The 17,437-nt window shown below is 39.4% G+C and overlaps 1 protein-coding gene across 1 annotated transcript in view; it reads left to right on the top strand.

The window, feature by feature from the left end:
• Positions 1-17,437, top strand: part of mbtd1 (mbt domain containing 1) — a 31,320-nt gene that overhangs the window by 6,091 nt on the left and 7,792 nt on the right. The window contains exons 10-15 of the mRNA XM_084938448.1: positions 155-210; positions 2,141-2,245; positions 5,869-6,016; positions 6,109-6,191; positions 8,273-8,507; positions 9,894-9,965. Coding sequence (XP_084794574.1) covers positions 155-210; positions 2,141-2,245; positions 5,869-6,016; positions 6,109-6,191; positions 8,273-8,507; positions 9,894-9,965 — 699 coding nt within the window. The remainder of the gene's footprint in view (positions 1-154; positions 211-2,140; positions 2,246-5,868; positions 6,017-6,108; positions 6,192-8,272; positions 8,508-9,893; positions 9,966-17,437) is intronic.

Genomic DNA, 17,437 nt, shown 5'->3' with positions numbered 1-17,437 from the left:
AATTGTTATAGTTGATCAAGTAACAGTCCCGTGTGAATGTGGGTCACATGTGTCAATATTTACTTGAAATCTTCATTGACACACGTGACTACAACAATTTACAACAATGCCCACTTTATGTGTAACAAGTCATTTTCATGTATTCATATTCTAGATATAACAAGGAAATTAGATGGTCAAGTCGATGCTCCTCCACAGCTCTTCCAGAAGGTAAGACTTGGCAAAAGAACAGAATATATTTCATCCTTATTATCCCACATCTGAACCACCACTAAAAGTCCCTGTTCCCTTGCAAGCTTCCCCCTTTGAAAAGCAGATTTCACACTTCAGCTAGGAAGATTTTCAACACACAGACGTGATGTACTATATGTGTGTGTACATGCATGATGAGTATTCAGCCAGACATAACAGTGCTACGACTGGTTTGGATTTATATTTAAAAAATTAAAGCATTCCTTTCATCAAAATGAATAAATACAGGATTAATGAATCTTTAAACTCCACTTAAATTCAAATCCAAGTGGGGAAAAAAGACCTGAAAACATCTTTTTCTTTACTTTAATGTCCCCTTTAATGAACTGGATTTTTTTAGCATCAAAAAAGCAAGTTTAAAACATTATTTGTTAACCAATATTTTGAAAGAAAGCTTGCAATCAAATAATACTGTGTTGCTTTTAACTGAAATGGCACAAATAAGGCTTTAAACGTTACTAAATACTTATTTATTGTCTGAGTCTTTAAACATGTCCCCATAGTGTCTACTTTTCTACTCCTTGATCCTGGAGGCACAAACCTTTACAGGTGCATTCCCAAGTCAATCCTATTATAAAATGTTGCAGTTTCAATGTGAGTTGTCAATTCCAAACATAACAAACATTGAAAGTTATAACCCTTTATGGTATATAGTTTTGTTTTTTATTTTTAGAAAAAAAAACTTTAACCTAATTTCTTAAGTGCTTGGGGGTCCCTGTTAATATAATAAGAAATATGTCTCTTCCACTCTCGAGCAAAATTTGTTTTGTTGCCTCGTGGTAGCCCTGTGTTATAAGGGTACCAAAATTTAAGTTTCATACTTATGTAGTAGATTCGGTGGGAAAGAGCTATTTATTCAAAATGTTATTGTGTAGTTTAACAAATATGAAGTTAATTCTCATAAAAGCATTTAATCCAACAGCGGTGTTCTGTGCTCTTGCTCATACATGCATGGGAATCAGGGTGGAGGTAGGGCATGTTTGACAGCCTGTTGCCTTTGATGCCTTAGTCCCATTAACTACTCCAAACTGTTGATTCTGGGGCCCTGTTGGGTAAATGGTAAATGGACTGATTCTTACATAGCGCTTTTCTACTCTCCCGGAGTACTCAAAGCGCTCTATACAACATGCCACATTCACCCAATCACACCCATTCTCACAAGCACTGTCTCTATACGTAGTACTTTCTAACTACATTCACACACATTCATACTCCGATGGATGCATCGGCGAGCAACTTGGGGTTAGTATCTTGCCCAAGGATACTTGACATGCAGACTGGAGGAGCCATGGATTGAATCACCAACCTTCCGATCAGTAGGTGACCTGCTCTACCTCTACCTCCTGAGCTACAGCCACCCCCGTAGCTCAGGAGGTAGTTCAGAGACTCATAACCCATGAAGAAAGCAAGACGAACAGCTTTAACCGGTGTGCTCGGTTGTGTGTGTGCACGTGAACGTGAGTGACTGTGTGTGGATGTGGATGTGTTTGTCTGACTTCCTGCTGATCACAAAGGGTCATCTCCCCTCCCCCTGTATATGGCTCAACCCCGTTTTAACAGTCTCACCATACACAAGCACAGGTAAATAAAGAGCAGGAAGTAAAACATCCTCACTAAATAAGAAAGCAGAACTCTCACATAGGATGTCCCTACAATTAAACACTATAGCTATTGCATCCCCCACATAGATGTAGGCCGGGGAGGAGGACAGAAACTTACAAATTTAAGTAAAACAATGACAACATTTAACAATTTCAACCTAACAGGCCCGCTTACTGTACCGTCACTCTAATCAAGTTCACTAAGGGGATGACCCTAACTGTCTGCATTCTTTTCATAAATTTTTCTTTCTTATTTTCTTTTCACTTGTCTGCCTTTTATTTTACAGACGAAGGAAGTGGACCAGAGTGGGGACTGGTTCAAAGATGGGATGAAGTTAGAAGCCATTGACCCCCTCAATCTCTCAGCTATATGTGTAGCTACTGTAAGAAAGGTAAGCCAGTTTTGATTTTGCAAAAGTCAGGATGGTGTAAAATGTAAATAAAACAGAATGCAATGATTTACAAATCTCCTAAACCCTTATTTTATTCACAATAAAACATAGAAAACAGATGTCTGAACTTAAATATTTTACTATTTGATGAAATATATTAGCTCACTTTGAATTTCATGGCAGCAACATGGCAAATTTGGGACAGGGGCAACAAAAGGCTGGTAAAGGAAGTGGTACTAAAAAGAAACGGATTTAGGAAGATTTTGCCACTAACCCTAACCTGATCTTAACAGGTTAAGATGATTACCAGTGTAACCAGTATTTCCAGTAGGGATGGGTATTGATAAGATTTTCACGATTCCGATTCCAGTTTCGATTCTGTTTAACGATTCGATTCTTTATCAATTCTTTTTAAAAAAGGAGAACACTAAGGTCGATTAGCTTAGAACTTTGTTTTATATCTTCTCTTTGAACAAGATAGAAATTTAGGAGTAACATGGCCTTACAAACCCAACAGGTGAGATCTTAAGAGAGCCAGCCTACGGCTCTTCCATGGGGTGTCACAGGGTCCCCAGGAAAAAAAAATAGTAAATGTAAAATAATAAAATAAATATTCTTCTGTAGCAATAACAAAGTATAACATAAATTATTCTGTAGCAATTACACAAGAATATCCAGTAATGTCCCTGCCTACAATTAAACACATTCACTTACCGAAAATCATCTGCTGTGGCAAATAGGTGCAAGCCTTTGACCACAAACTTAGTCACTGCTCGGTGACATTCGTCTATCCTGGCCTGAAAGGAGACGCTACCGGTAAACTGCAGCGAGAACTGCCAGCATCTGAGCCAGACTCTGTCTCTCTCATCATGGTCACCTAAATGCACAGTAATGGCAGGTTTTGTAATAAGGCAGATCGCGCTAACATAATATGCACTGTTAGTTGATTATTTACCTGCCGCATTAACGGGAGAGGACGTGCAAACGTTACCGCTGCTGCTGGGTTGAGATTCACGAGTCCGGAGCAGAATTAAAATTACGACATTCATTTCAGGTCATCGCGTGTTTTGTGAGCAAATGCTTTTGCATATTCGTAGTGTTTCCTCCCTTAAATGAAATATCTACTTTGCGAGTATTGCAAGTTTCCCTGTTGTCATCCGTTCTCGTAAAGTATAACCAAACTTTTGAGCGTTTGAGCCGCCATGTTTCCTGCCAGGTAAATGACGCTCCGCAACGTGGTGACGTCATTCGGGGCGACTGGAATCGATAAGGGAATTGTTTGCAAAAATGGCAAACAATCCCAAGGAATTGAAACAGTGGGAACCGGTTCTCAACAAGAACCGGTTTTCGATACCCATCCCTAATTTCCAGTATAACCAGTGTTTCTCAGAATTCTCAAGAGGTTCACTAATGCATACACAAATGCAGGTAGGCTATTAAATAACATTGTGTTGGCTATTAAGAAACGGCAAAGCCAAATGTCAACAAGATATAGAAATACTACCATCTTCACTGGGTCAAAAGTAATTTGAAATAGACTTACACAAGGTGGAAAACTGTTTTGTGGTCAAACAAATTGAAATTTGAATATATGTTGATCAATGGTCATGACAATTTGCATATTAATGATAGAAGAAGTCACTTGGTGGATGAGTGATGAAATGTTTCTTCCACTGAAAATACTACGTCCAGATGAACAGAATCAATGTTTCAACACAGTGAATATCTTTGTGATTGCTGTAAAATTAAGGCTATAATTGCACCACTGTTATCTTCAATGTGATGTGCCAATACAGTGGAGAGCAGCTACCTGAACTTTATTTCCACAGAAGTACATTCTCTTGTTATTAAATGTACTTCCTTTCTGTATATGATTCTAGATATTGTAGCACCTCTGAAAAATACAGCCTGAAATCAAAAGTAGTTGACTAGAACTCTCAAATGTGCACCTTAAAACAGGTAACTTATAAGCTGCAGAGGAAATGGCATCTAACTAATTTGGGAGATCATCATTTAGCCTGCAAAAGTAGATTATTGCTCTATAACAAAGCCCTCCGTAAAGGTAGAACATCTTACTACTCATCACTGACTAAAGGTAATAAGAATGATAGGTTTCTCTTCAGCACTGTAGCCAGGCTGACCAAAAGTCAGCTCTGTTAAGCCAAGGATTCCTTTATTTATAAAGAAATTCAAGAAGTCATCGCTACTTAAGGTTAAAATATCATTAGAGAAAAAATTACTCATAACCACCTTGCAGACGTAACTTTGTGTACGCCTACTTTCAATACCACTGATAATTTATTTATTTCTCATCCACTATATTAAGTGGTGGTTACGTACCACCAGTATGCTTGGTAGGGGTTCCAAGCAATCCAAGCAGGTTAAAAAATATAAAGTTATCAAACTGCATGCCACCGAATACCTGGCCAGTAGCATCACTTGATGAGTCATGAGAGCACTCTTGTTAACTAAATTAAAACCTTCATTTTTTTTTTTTTTAAACCTGTAAACGAGAGAAATGGATACAGAAACAACACCGTGTTCCCAGAGTCTAACGCAGTGCCACAGACCGAGCATTAGCATTCTAGCTTCGAAGTCCACCTTTGTTGTAGTGTTCTTGTCCATTATTAATTACGTGGCAGGACGCGTGGACGTGTTGCTATTGACGACAGTCACGTACATTAGTACTAGTGTTTTGTAATGGAAAACCATCCAAGTTGGGTCGTGGCAATCCGTGGCCAGTTGATCTAGGTAGGTGCTAATGGAAAAGGGGCTTTACTGCCATCAAATTGTAGCTCCATAGTGTAGTGGTTTATCCTGGTATGATCTCTTGGAGATTGTCAGGAGGCAGCCAGCATATAAAGTCTGCCAAATCAAATATGTGAAGAGTCACCCCTTATGAACAATGGAGCAGCCAAATGTTTTTGGGGTGTAATTGTTAGGGGTGAGGGGTGAGGAGTGGGGGTTCCTGCCGTAAAATGAAAAAAATGTTTTAAATGGTTTATTTTCTCAGTTTAAACCTTCAATCTGTTTTTTTTTTTTGTTTTGTTTTGTTTTTTTTGTCCTCAGGTGTCAATAGATTATAGATTTATGAGATTTGATTGTGTTCTGTTTCTAGTTGCATCTACATTTTTTTTTTTTTTCTAAATATTTTTATTGAGTATTTGTGGATATAGTTTACAAAGAAAAAAAGAGAGAAAACACAAACTTTACAATGAATACAAAACAGAACTTCTCATGTTGGAACAGTTTTCCTTTCTTATTATTTAGCAAACAAGCAACGAGGAAAAAAAACAAAAACAGAAAGAAAACAAAAAGAGGGAAAAAAAAAAAGAAAGCTACCGAACATGGGAGGGCGGGGCAGCAACCTTCCGCCAATCAAAATGGCATGCCTAGCCAAGAGGGAACCAAAGGACAGCACCCTGCGCTTTGCTCTGGGAATATGCTTATCATCCTCTCCCGCTGTACCAAAGAGAGCAAGTAGGGGGTTGAGAGCTAGTTTGAGGCCGGTAGCCTTGTTCAAAGTGCAGAAAACCTCCTCCCGAAAAGCATCTACATTTTATACATTTTTGGAATTTAGGTTGTACATTAAAGTTGACATGACATAACTCTCTGCTATATAGGTGTTGGCAGATGGATATCTCATGATTGGGGTAGATGGCTCAGAGGCAGTCGATGGATCAGACTGGTTCTGCTACCATGGCACCTCCCCTTCCATCTTCCCTGTTGGCTTCTGTGAAATCAATAACATTGAACTCACACCCCCTAGAGGTACTCTACAGTTATATTTTTTTTCTTCACTTTGGAACCTTAAAATTTGGGGTTGTTTATGTTCTGGTCTTGACACATACTGTGTTTCTCAGGGTACACTAAACTCCCATTCAAATGGTTTGACTACCTCAGAGAAACAGGTTCAGTAGCTGCTCCAGTCAGGCTCTTTAACAAGGTAAGGTTTATTGATGTATATCCTGTGTGTTTTTAAACCGTTATCATTCTGTAAGTTTCAAAATCTTCTGCTAATCAAAATCCCATAGCTTGCAATAAAAACACCATCTGCAATCATCTACACCACAGGTGTCGAACTCCAGGCCTCGAGGGCCGGTATCCTGCAGGTTTTAGATGTGTCCTTGATCCAACACAGCTGATTTAAATGGCTAAATGACCTCCTCAACATGTCTTGAAGTTCTCCAGAAGCCTGGTAATGAACTAATCATTTCATTCAGGTGTGTTGACCCACGGTGATATCTAAAACCTGCAGGACACCGGCCCTTGAGGCCTGGAGTTCGACACCCCTGATCTACACTATATACACCAGAGGTGGGGAACTCCAGGCCTCAAGGGCCGGTGTCCTGCAGGATATCACCCTGGGTCAACACACCTGAATATGATGATTAGTTCATTACCAGGCTTCTGGAGAACTTCAAGACATGTTGAGGAGGTCATTTAGCCATTTAAATCAGCTGTGTTGGATCAAGGACACATCTAAAATTGCTTAACTCCTAGATATTCCATGATCAACTGTAAGCAGTATTATTGCAGAGGAAAAGCATTTGGGAACCACAGCAACTCAGCCATGAAGTGACAGACCACGTAAATTTGCAGTGCAGGGTTGCTGAGTCCTGAGCCATGTAGTCGGTTGTCAGTTATATGCTGTAGAGTTACAAACGTTCTCTAGCATTAACATCAGCACTATGCTGGGAGCTTCATGATATGGGTTTGTCAGTCTAGCTGACCCAGTACTTTTGTCTATGTATAACTACAATCAAAACGTGTGATAACTAAGTTTAAGGAAGTGATTCCTTCACTGTTAACATGATGGAGACTGAAAATGACTTTCCACTCTCCATCTTTGTTTGTCCTCGAAAAATTGTTGTTACAAGTGTTACACAAGTATGATTAATCTGTCCTCATTAAGATGGCTGTAATTAAATTATTACTTGAAAAGTTCTTACTAGCTACTTTTATTTCAAAACATTTGGAGATGTTAACTGTCAATCAGTTAAATAATCATTGCAAAAGAACAGATAATTTGCAAAGATTCAGTCCAGATTTAGAGTGCGCCATAGCACAGACACAGCACTGGTAAGGTAACAAATGATCAATGATCAATTGATGATCAATGATCAATTCAATTACCACTGACAACAGTATTTTACTAAGGAGATTAGAACACAACGTTAGTATCAGTCAGTGTGGTCTGAATTTGATATGTCTGCTAGATTTAAATTTCTCTTATTCATGCTCAAAAGTTGGTCACAGAGTTCCACGGGGATCCAAGAATGAGTGGCCATTTATTATTTTAAAATTGATACCATAGGTGCATCTACTAAAAATTGTGGACAAGTTTGAATATCAGTGACCTTGACCTCAAGGTCCAGGTCAGAGTCCATTTAAAAAAACTTGGTGTTTTCCTCAACATTTTGCCGCGACGTTTCAAAGAGCCGGAAAGTAAATAAACGGCAGACAGAAATGAGGCAGGTCGAATCGTCTTGGGTTTTACGCATGTGCAGTACTGGAACGTAAGAGTTTTCGGCCATTTAAATGTGGATGAACAACTCTATGAAAATGATAGTGTGCACGCGGAGCGTTTTCAGACGTATACACTGTTTTCATATTTATCCGGGCTAGTGTAGACATAGCCTTAGAATCACCAATTAACCTAACCCCACCCCACTAACTGCATGTCTTTGGACGGTGAGAGGAAGCTGGAGTACCTGGAGAGAACCCACACAAACACGCAAACTCCACACAGAAAGGCCCCGGCCAGGTGGTGGGGATTGAACTCAGGACCGTCTTGCTGTGAGGCAACAGTGCTAATCACCATGTCACCGTGCCCCATCCATTTAAACAGTAGCAGTAAAAACTCATGTCATTATTGGTCATATTCATGTTATGACTGACAGGATTGGTAAAGTTTCTCTCAAGCTTTTACTGAAGGATAAATACAGGCTGCAGTACTTTTAAGATCTGGGTTTTGTTTGTTAAATTTCTCTTTTTCCACTGTCCTTGATCCCTTTCATGTCCTAGGAGGTTCCCAATCATGGGTTTCGGCTAGGCATGAAGCTGGAAGCTGTTGATCTGATGGAACCAAGGCTGGTGTGCGTCGCCACGGTGACAAGGATTGTGCACCGCCTACTGAGGATCCACTTTGATGGTTGGGAAGACGAGTATGATCAGTGGGTGGACTGCGAGTCGCCTGACCTCTATCCAGTGGGCTGGTGTCAGCTAACAGGCTACCAGCTCCAACCGCCTGCCTCACAGAGTAATGCCATAATGCTGATCATACTTCTTCCTCTAGTGTCTTAGTGCAAAACGTTTAGAGAATTATTAATATCAAGGATCAGACAAGATAGTAGGGCAGAGAATGGGATCACTACATGAGACAGTTATAATGAACTACAGTAGGTCACGAATAGCTGTCACTTGACCGAAAACTTTTGGGATCTGCCTCAGAGAAAATGGTTGAGCTTATCAAGTTTAAGAAAGGACATTACATCACGCAGCCATTGAATGTGCAAGGGGGTATTGCTGCATTTCCAGAGGAAGAATAGGTGTTTTCTTGCCAATATATAACTGAGAAATAGAGAATCGTTTGTTATCCCACAGACCACCTGTGCGTTTGAGTGTGCGCACATCTAGACCTGTAAACATTGTGAGATAGAGATGTGCATATGTGTTTGTTTGTCTCATAGGGGTGTTTATAAACTACTGAATGCCTGCTTAGAATTTATAGATTTACAGTGACCTTATTTCAGGTCTTTTTCTCGTACTGCATTTATTTCAGCAGTTCAATTGATCATTACGTTTTGTTTTTCTGACTCTACAGTCCTGACCACTGAGAGTTAGTAAGATACACAAGAAAAGACAGTAGAAAGAAAGCAATATAGAAAAAAGAGAGGGAAAAATACAGAAGACTATGCCTGAGAAAGCTGAAAAAGCAAAGGGGTGACACGGAGAAAGGAGAGAAAAGATGAGGAACAAACTGGCGCTGTGAAAATTGAGCAGTGGCTAAATGCTGGGCCTCTCCAGATGCAATTTGTTGATCTCTAAGATGATGTGGACCCAAAAGAGCAGTTTGTAAGAACTGGCCCCTTTCACTTTTCTACTGAAAGAAATTTCTCAGATATAAGGAAATTAGCCCCGTGTATCTTGACCATGTCTGGCTCCACACACAAAAGGCAATTTTCTCTGCAGTCAACATAATGAAAACTAAATATCCTTCGCAGCCTTAATGTAAATCTTCAAATTAACCATTCCTCTTCATATGTAGGTCTTTTAAAACATTCTCTTTTTGTTTTGAATGTTCAGTTACTGCAAACCACCTGGAACTAGAAGATAGTAATATGAGCATGTTGCTGTGGTGGCTGTCTCAAGTCTGCCACCTTGCAGTAGGATGACATCCTGAACTATCTTACCTAGGGCTCTTGAACTCCTCTCCAACCATAACCTATATCATTTGGAGAATGTTTGCGCATGTGCCTCTGCCTCACAACTGCCAAAAAGATAATTATGTGTCCTGCCAAAGCTGGAAAAGGCTCCGGCCCCCCTCCTCGTCCCGCGACACTGAATTGGATAAGAGGAAGACAGTCGTATGGATGTGCTTTCCTTTCATTGTATGCTTGAATGTCCTTTCTTGTTTCTTTTTTAGGTAACAGAGAAATGTCCCAGTCTGTTCCCAAGCAGAAGAAAAAGGCCCAGCAGTATAAAGGCCAAAAGAAAAGTGAGTATTCCCTTCTTTAGCATCAGTCTCTCTGCTTTATCTACTTGTTCTCCTTTTGTTATCAGCTATCTTAGTGAGGGCCCCTTACCCTAACCATTAAAAATGAATGCCTAACCCTTACCCTAAACCTAACCATAACCCAATTGTAACCCTGACACTAAAACCACATTTTGAGCCTCAAAAAGGCTTCAAACTTGTGAGGACCGGTGTGTGTGTGTGTGTGTCCTCACAAGTGACTGTTGGTTCTCACAAGTATAGTAGAATGGAGATAGCTAGACAGGAACACACGCACACACACACACACACGCGCACACACACACACACACACTGATTTAATGCAAAAAGGTCTATTAACACATAGTGAGAAAGGTGACTGAAGATGAAATACTTAACACAGCAGCCTATTGCAGCATAAATAAACGAGGATTCAGGGTCACCTGTTCCAGCCCTAACTATATGCTTTAATCCTCTGGGGTCGACGGACGCGCCGGTGCGTCAAAATCACATGACCAATTTAAGATGACACAGCAACAAGATGCAGCGACCCACAGTCTCCAATTCAACTTGGTTTGGAAGTGCGGACTGCAAAGTACATACCAGTTTTTAAATTGTGTTGTTTGGCCACGTAAAACCAGCATTATGATTAAAAAATACACGCATTGTTTTTTTCTGAACAAAACAGCGGTGTTTACAGCGAGAAGAAATGGTAAAAACTGCATTTTCTAAGGACAGCGCTAGCAAACACTCTTCACTTGCGAGTGAAAAAAGAAAAAGAAAAAACACCCCTTCCCTATTGGTGTTAAAGTTTACCGTGTCAGCCAATCAAAAAAATGATATGGCAACATGTGGCACTTGGTTTTTAGGAAGAGGGGGAAGTTTTAGGAGTGACACCTGCGAGAGAAAGCGGGCGAGCGAAAGAGAGGGAGAGCGAGTTTTCATATGTGAGACATTAGTGACGTTTAGCGTGTTTGGAGGCTGTAGTTAGTGTGTAGTGTAGTAAATGTACAATTTCTATTTGCATTTTATGTTATGAAAATGATTCGTTAAACATGTTTGTGGCTTTTACAGTAAAAAATGTAATTTTAAATTTTTTTTTCTCTGAATTTTTAAGCCTAATCTTAAAGGTAGAGATGGTGTCTGTCTCCCAAATTAAATTTGGAAGCTGTTTCCACAGAAAAGGGGCCTGAAAACTGAAGGCTCTGCCTCCCATTCTATTTTTAACCTCCTAGGACCTGGCGTCCACATATGTGGACATCACATTTTGGGTTGTCTAGACAAAATACAAAATTTTGCTCTACAGGGGCCTGATATCCACTTACGAGAACATTATACTGCCTCTGTTTTATCAAAATTTAAAACAAATGTCTTCACATGTGGCTCTAATTTTTCTTAGAAACAAATATCAGGTAAAAAAAAATTTAAAAAATCTGGTGATTCTTTCTTTTTACATTCATCGGGTCCCAATATGCCCAAATATCAAAGAGAAATTAAAATGCTTGCCATGGAAGAGTTCGGGTCTTAGGTGGTTAAATATCACAAGTAAGCCTGCAGACGTGCTCTAATGGGGTGATATAGTACTTTAAAGTCATTATGATAAGATGGGGGATGATTATTCAAGACCTTGTATGTGAGGAGCAGGAGTTTGAATTCAGTTTGGATTTAACAGGGAGCCAATATAGGAGATATACGCTTTCTCTTTCTAGTCTAGGATGTCCTGATTATAACAAATTACAGTAGTCCAGCCTAGAGGTAATAAATGCATGACCTAGTTTTTCAGCGACACTCTGAGACAGGATATTTCTAATTTTAGAAATATTGCACAAATGGAAGAAAGCAGTCCTACATATTTTAGTATCCTTTTAAATACCATATTTCTAAGATTTTCAGGGCCGAGTACAATAAACTCAGTTTGATCTGAATTTAATTGAATTCAGTTTTATTTATATAGCGCCAAATCACAACAACAGTCGCCTCAAGGTGCTTTATATTGCACAGTAGATCGTACAATAATAGATACAGAGAAAAACCCAACAATCATATGACCCCCTATGAGCAAGCACTTTGGTGACAGTGGGAAGGAAAAACTCCCCTTTAACAGAAACCTCCGGAAGAACCAGGCTCAGGGAGGGGCGGGGCCATCTGCTGCAACTGGTTGGGGTGAGAGAAGGAAAACAGGATAAAGACATGCTGTGGAAGAGAGACAGAGATTAATAGCAGGTACGAATTTAGAAGCAGAAAGTTAGAGGTCATCTAGGTCTTCGTGTCTTTAAGACATTCGTGCAGTTTAACTAATTGGTGTGTGTTATCTGGCTTCATGTATAGATAGAGTTGGGTGTCATTTGTATAGCAGTGAAAATATATGCTATGCCTTTAGCACTCACAGATCCGACAGTGAGTGGTTCCCGTTTTTTGTTTATTTTTATATATATATATATATATATTAGGGGTGCAACGATACTTGTATCGATATTGAACCGTTCGATACAGTGCTTTCGGTTCAGTACGCATATGTATCGAACAATATAAAATTTTTAATTTATTTTCTTCTGACGATGCTGTCTGTGTTGAGCGCTCAGTGGATCTGTGCTTGACAGTGCAGCCTAGGCGGAGTAGTCCAACGCAGATTCACTGAGCGCAGGGCAAGCTAGCAAGACAGAAGTTAAGCTCTCGTTGCAACATGGCAAGTTGAACCTCCTCCACCCTAATTCAGATGTGGCGTTTGGAACTATTTTGGTTTTCATGTCACGTATGACCCTGAAGGTAAGCGCGTCATGGACAAAAGTAAAACAGTATGTCGGATGTGCCACGCAATGCTCAATTACATTGGTGGGAACTAGTGCGTTAGCGCAGTTAGCTCGTTAACGTGTTGGCCGTCCAGCCCCACGCACGGGGCGATCCGCGGTAGCTCGTTAACGGAGATTTGCCGTGTTGTGGCGTTAACGTCATTTCAACGAGATTAACGCTGACAGCACTAGTGGGAACACAATGAATATGACTGCACATTTACACCGACATCATCCTAGTGCAAAGACAAGTGGAAGCAGACAAAAACAACAAGCAGGCATGCTACAAACTTAACCGAGTCATTTAGACAGCCGTTAGCACATGATTCTCCTTATGGGGACCTGCTGCTGAGAATATAGCCCAGAAGAAGCGTATAGTATAGCTTTTATTTTGGAAAGAGCCATTTCTCTGTAATAAACTCTCTTTTCCAAAGATGAGTGATTCCGCGATCAGATAGATTTATTTTTTTATTACTTTGTTGTTTCAGCAACATTAAATTTAAAAACTGTACTTTTGAGTTAAAATATATATTTATAATTTTAATAAATGACAAATTAAAAAGGCATGAACATTTTTTTTTTTTTGTATCGAAAAAATATTGAACCGTGAATTTTGTGTATCGGTGCAACGATACACAAAATTCACGGTGTCTTTGGTGTCACGGTTCTATCTATCTGATCGAGAAATCACTCATCTTTGGAAAAGAGAGTTTATTACAGAGAAATGTCTCTTTCCAAAATAAAAGCTATACTATACGCTTCTTCTGGGCTATATTCTCAGCAGCATATTAAACATATCAGGTCCCCATAAGGAGAATCATGTGCTAACGGCTGTCTAAATGACTCGGGTAAAGTTTGTAGCATGCCTGCTTGTTGTTGTTGTCTGCTTCCACTTGTCTTTTGCACTAGGATGATGTCGGTGTAAATGTGCAGTCATATTCGTTGTGTTCCCACTAGTGCTGTCAGCGTTAATCTCGTTGAAATGACGTTAACGCCACAACACGGCAAATCTCCGTTAACGAGCTACCGCGGATCGCCCCGTGCCTGGGGCTGGATGGCCAACACGTTAACGAGCTAACTGCGCTAACACACTAGTTCCCACCCCATGTAATTGAGCATTGCGTGGCACATCCAACATACTGTTTTACTTTTGTCTAGGCTGCACTGTCGAGCGCAGATCCACTGAGCGCTCAACACAGACAGCACCGTCAGAAGGAAAGTTGATAAAATAAATTAAAAATTTTGTATTGTTCGATACATATGCGCACCGAACCGAAAGCACTGTACCGAACGGTTCAATATCGATACGAATATCGTTGCACCCCTAATATATGTCTATACCATGTGTTTTGGGGGGGCGGGGGGTTTGTGTGTGTGTGTTGTCTCTGTTTTGTTTTTATGGACATGAAGTCTGCCAATAAAGATTGAATTTGATGATGCTGCCTAAGGGAAGCATGTATAATGTAAACAGAATTGGTCCTAGCACTGAACCCTGTGGGACTCCATGATTAACCTCTGTGCATGTAAATGGAGAGTCCTCTTCACACACTAATTGGAGTCTATTACATAGATATGATTCAAATCTAAAGCATGCTGTAATCACTCTAATAGGATATTATGGTCGACAGTATCAAACATGCTTCACTGAGGTCAAGCAGTGTTTGACAACTACTCTACTCAACTTGAATTTTTGAGATGAAAGGAAGGTTGGAGATTGGCCTATAATTAGCTAAGACAGGTGGGTCAAGAGATGGCTTTTTAAGTAACAGTTTAATTACAGCCAGTTTGAAGGCCTGTGGTACATAGTAGAGATGGCACGATACCACTTTTTTATGTCCGATACCGATATCATAAATTTGGATATCTGCCGATACCGATATGAATCCGATATAGTGTTTTTTAATCAACAAAACTGTTTTTTAAAATATCTTGCTGCATTTTGTATAAGTTCATACTCAAGTTTAAAACAACAACTACACTAAAGCTATTCTGTTATACCTGTATGCAAAAAAAAATATTTCATAGTTCAGCAATACTGATCAATCTAATAAACTTAAACCTACACCATCCTCCCTATTCTGGTATTTTAAAGAGTACTTAGCGTAAATATTAAGCAACCTAACTAATAGGGTTCCAACTCCCAGCAACAACAAAAATAAATAAATAAAAAATAGGGAACCACCCCTCACGCTCCACCTCATGATGCTTAATCGACGTAATCAACCTTAATTTGATGCAGTGTGGAAAAAAAAAATGCACAGAAATCAATTATTTTTCAAGAAATATTAAATAGATTCAACATCTTTCTTCAACAAAATTGCAGACTGCACAGATGGTACCTTCCCAAAGGAAAAAGTACTATAGCTTACTAGGGTGTATATATATTAGACTTAATAGTTACTATATACAGTAATGGACTTCTATTCATTTTACATCAAATTAAAACTTTGGGTGTCAGATAATTATTTATTAAAAGCTAGACATTTTAAATGAGAATAAGAAAGAAAAGTATGTCTTTGTGCTCCCCTTTTCCCTGTTAATGCCCTATCGGCCCCCCTGGCTAAACTTTGCTAGATCCGCCCCTGCACAGTTACCAGCGTCAGCTACATAGAAAAAGATCCTGGTGTAGAAAGTAATATTAAATAAATTAACAACAGCTTATCAAGCTTAAACGTGCTGCTGTTGTTTATCCACTGGTTTCCTCTTTCTGGTGCAAAGTGGGCCAAAAACAAACAAGAGAGACGGACTCACGACAGAAAAGCCGATAAGCTGATCATTGATCAGTTTCATGATTGAAGTAGCAGCAAGAAGAGGCTGTCGCTCCATATATCGTTTGTTAAGCTTAACGCAGGAATGCTTTACAAACATTCAGAGATGGACTTACACACTTGCTTTACTTCTCTCGGGGATAACTTTGTCGGAGATGAAATGCCGGGTTGCTAGCGAAGCTCCAAATGCTATCCAGACCACCGACAGGTCCCGCATGCCACAGCCGCTCTATCACGTGACGCATACTGCTCCGACGTGCTAACGTTCTGAGGCGAGTTACGGCGTGTTGCAAGTTTTGTGAGGTGCTTTCGTGATATTTAATGGATTGGATTAGATTTTTTATTTTTCTCCGATATCCGATCCAGTAATTTAGGTCAGTATCGGACCGATACCGATACGTAATATCGGATCGGTCCATCTCTAGTACATAGCAAGGAATGGGTTCTAAAAGTCACATGGATGGTTTGGAAGTAATTACTGAAGTTAACTTAGAAAAGTCAATGGGAGAAAAAGACTCTAAATAAATATCAATGGTACTAAAAGCAGCTGTAGAAAATGTTATGCCTGTGAGACAGTAATGAGTAATTTTTTCTCCAATGGTTAAAATTTTATTTGTGAAGAAATTCATGAAATCGTTACTTAACGTTAAAGGAATGGTTTGCTCAACAGAGCTCTGACTTTTTGTTACCCTGGCTACAGTGCTGAAGAGAAACCTAGGGTTGTTCTTATTTTCTTCAATCAGTGATAAATAGTTAATAGGCTAAATGATGATCTTCTAGATTTGTGACACGCTATTTCCTCTCCAGCTTACGAGTTATCTGCTTTAGGCTACGTGTTTGAGAATTATACCATGGAGTCAGGTACTTTGGATTTGAGACTCTTTTTCACAAGAGCTACAGTATCCACAGTCATAATTATTAAATTATTAAAAAGATAATCGACCTGTGTTAAGTAGTGTTTAGGTAGCTGCTCTGCTCTGTGTTGGTACAGGGCATTGAAAACGATAACAGCGGATGAATTATATTCTTAAACTTAGTTACAGTACTTTCAGAAAGGCATCTACTGTGATTAAATCTACTCCCTACTGCTGTGTAATCAATTATTGCAAGTTTGATCGTTTCCTGATAACATTTAAACAAGAGAGGGATTTCAGGAAACACTGTTAAATGTTCAGTTTCTATGCCATATTTTAAAACAAGATCTAGAGTGTGATTAAAGTGGTGGGTGGGTTCTTTTACATTTTTAGAGAAGCCAATTGAGTCTAATAACAGATTAAATGCCATGTTGAGGCTGTCATTTTTAGCATCTACATGGATGTTAAAAATCATCCACAATAATTATTTTATCTGAGCTGAGCACTAAATCAGATAAAAAGTCTGAGAAATCAGACATAAACTCAGTGTAAGGCCCAGGTGGACGATAGATGATAACGATAGATGATAACAAATAAGACTGTTTTTTGAGTTTTACAGCTGGGGTGGACGAGGCTGAGCATCAGTCTTTCAAATGAGTTAAAACTCTGTCTTGAAGATTGCTGCCACACCGCCCCCTCGGCCTGTGCCTCGAGGTTTCTGATAGTTACTATGACTCGGGGGGTGTTGATTCATTCAAACTAACATAATCATCCTGCTGTAACCAGGTTTCTGTAAGTCAAAGTAAATTGATTTATTGATAAATTACTAACTCATGTACTAACTGAGACTTGGAAGAGAGAGACCTAATATTTAATAATCCACACTTCACTGTTTTACTCTCCAGTGCTGTTTAGAATACTGTATTGTTCTTTCTTTGTTTTTTATGTTTAAAAAATGTTGTTTAAATGTTGTTTTGGCTGATTTGTTGTTTGGTTTTTTTGTTTTTGTTTTTTGCCTGTTTGGGAGCTGACATAGCCTCTAAGGGGATGGGGTTTTGGGGGGATAA

This window comes from Perissodus microlepis, chromosome 8 (genome assembly GCF_051167445.1).
Source record: "Perissodus microlepis isolate ML-2025 ecotype Zambia chromosome 8, ASM5116744v1, whole genome shotgun sequence".
Classification (NCBI taxonomy): Eukaryota; Metazoa; Chordata; class Actinopteri; order Cichliformes; family Cichlidae; genus Perissodus; species Perissodus microlepis.
The sequence above is the reverse complement of the archived record's forward strand: the minus strand, read 5'-3'. Positions and strand labels throughout refer to the sequence as shown.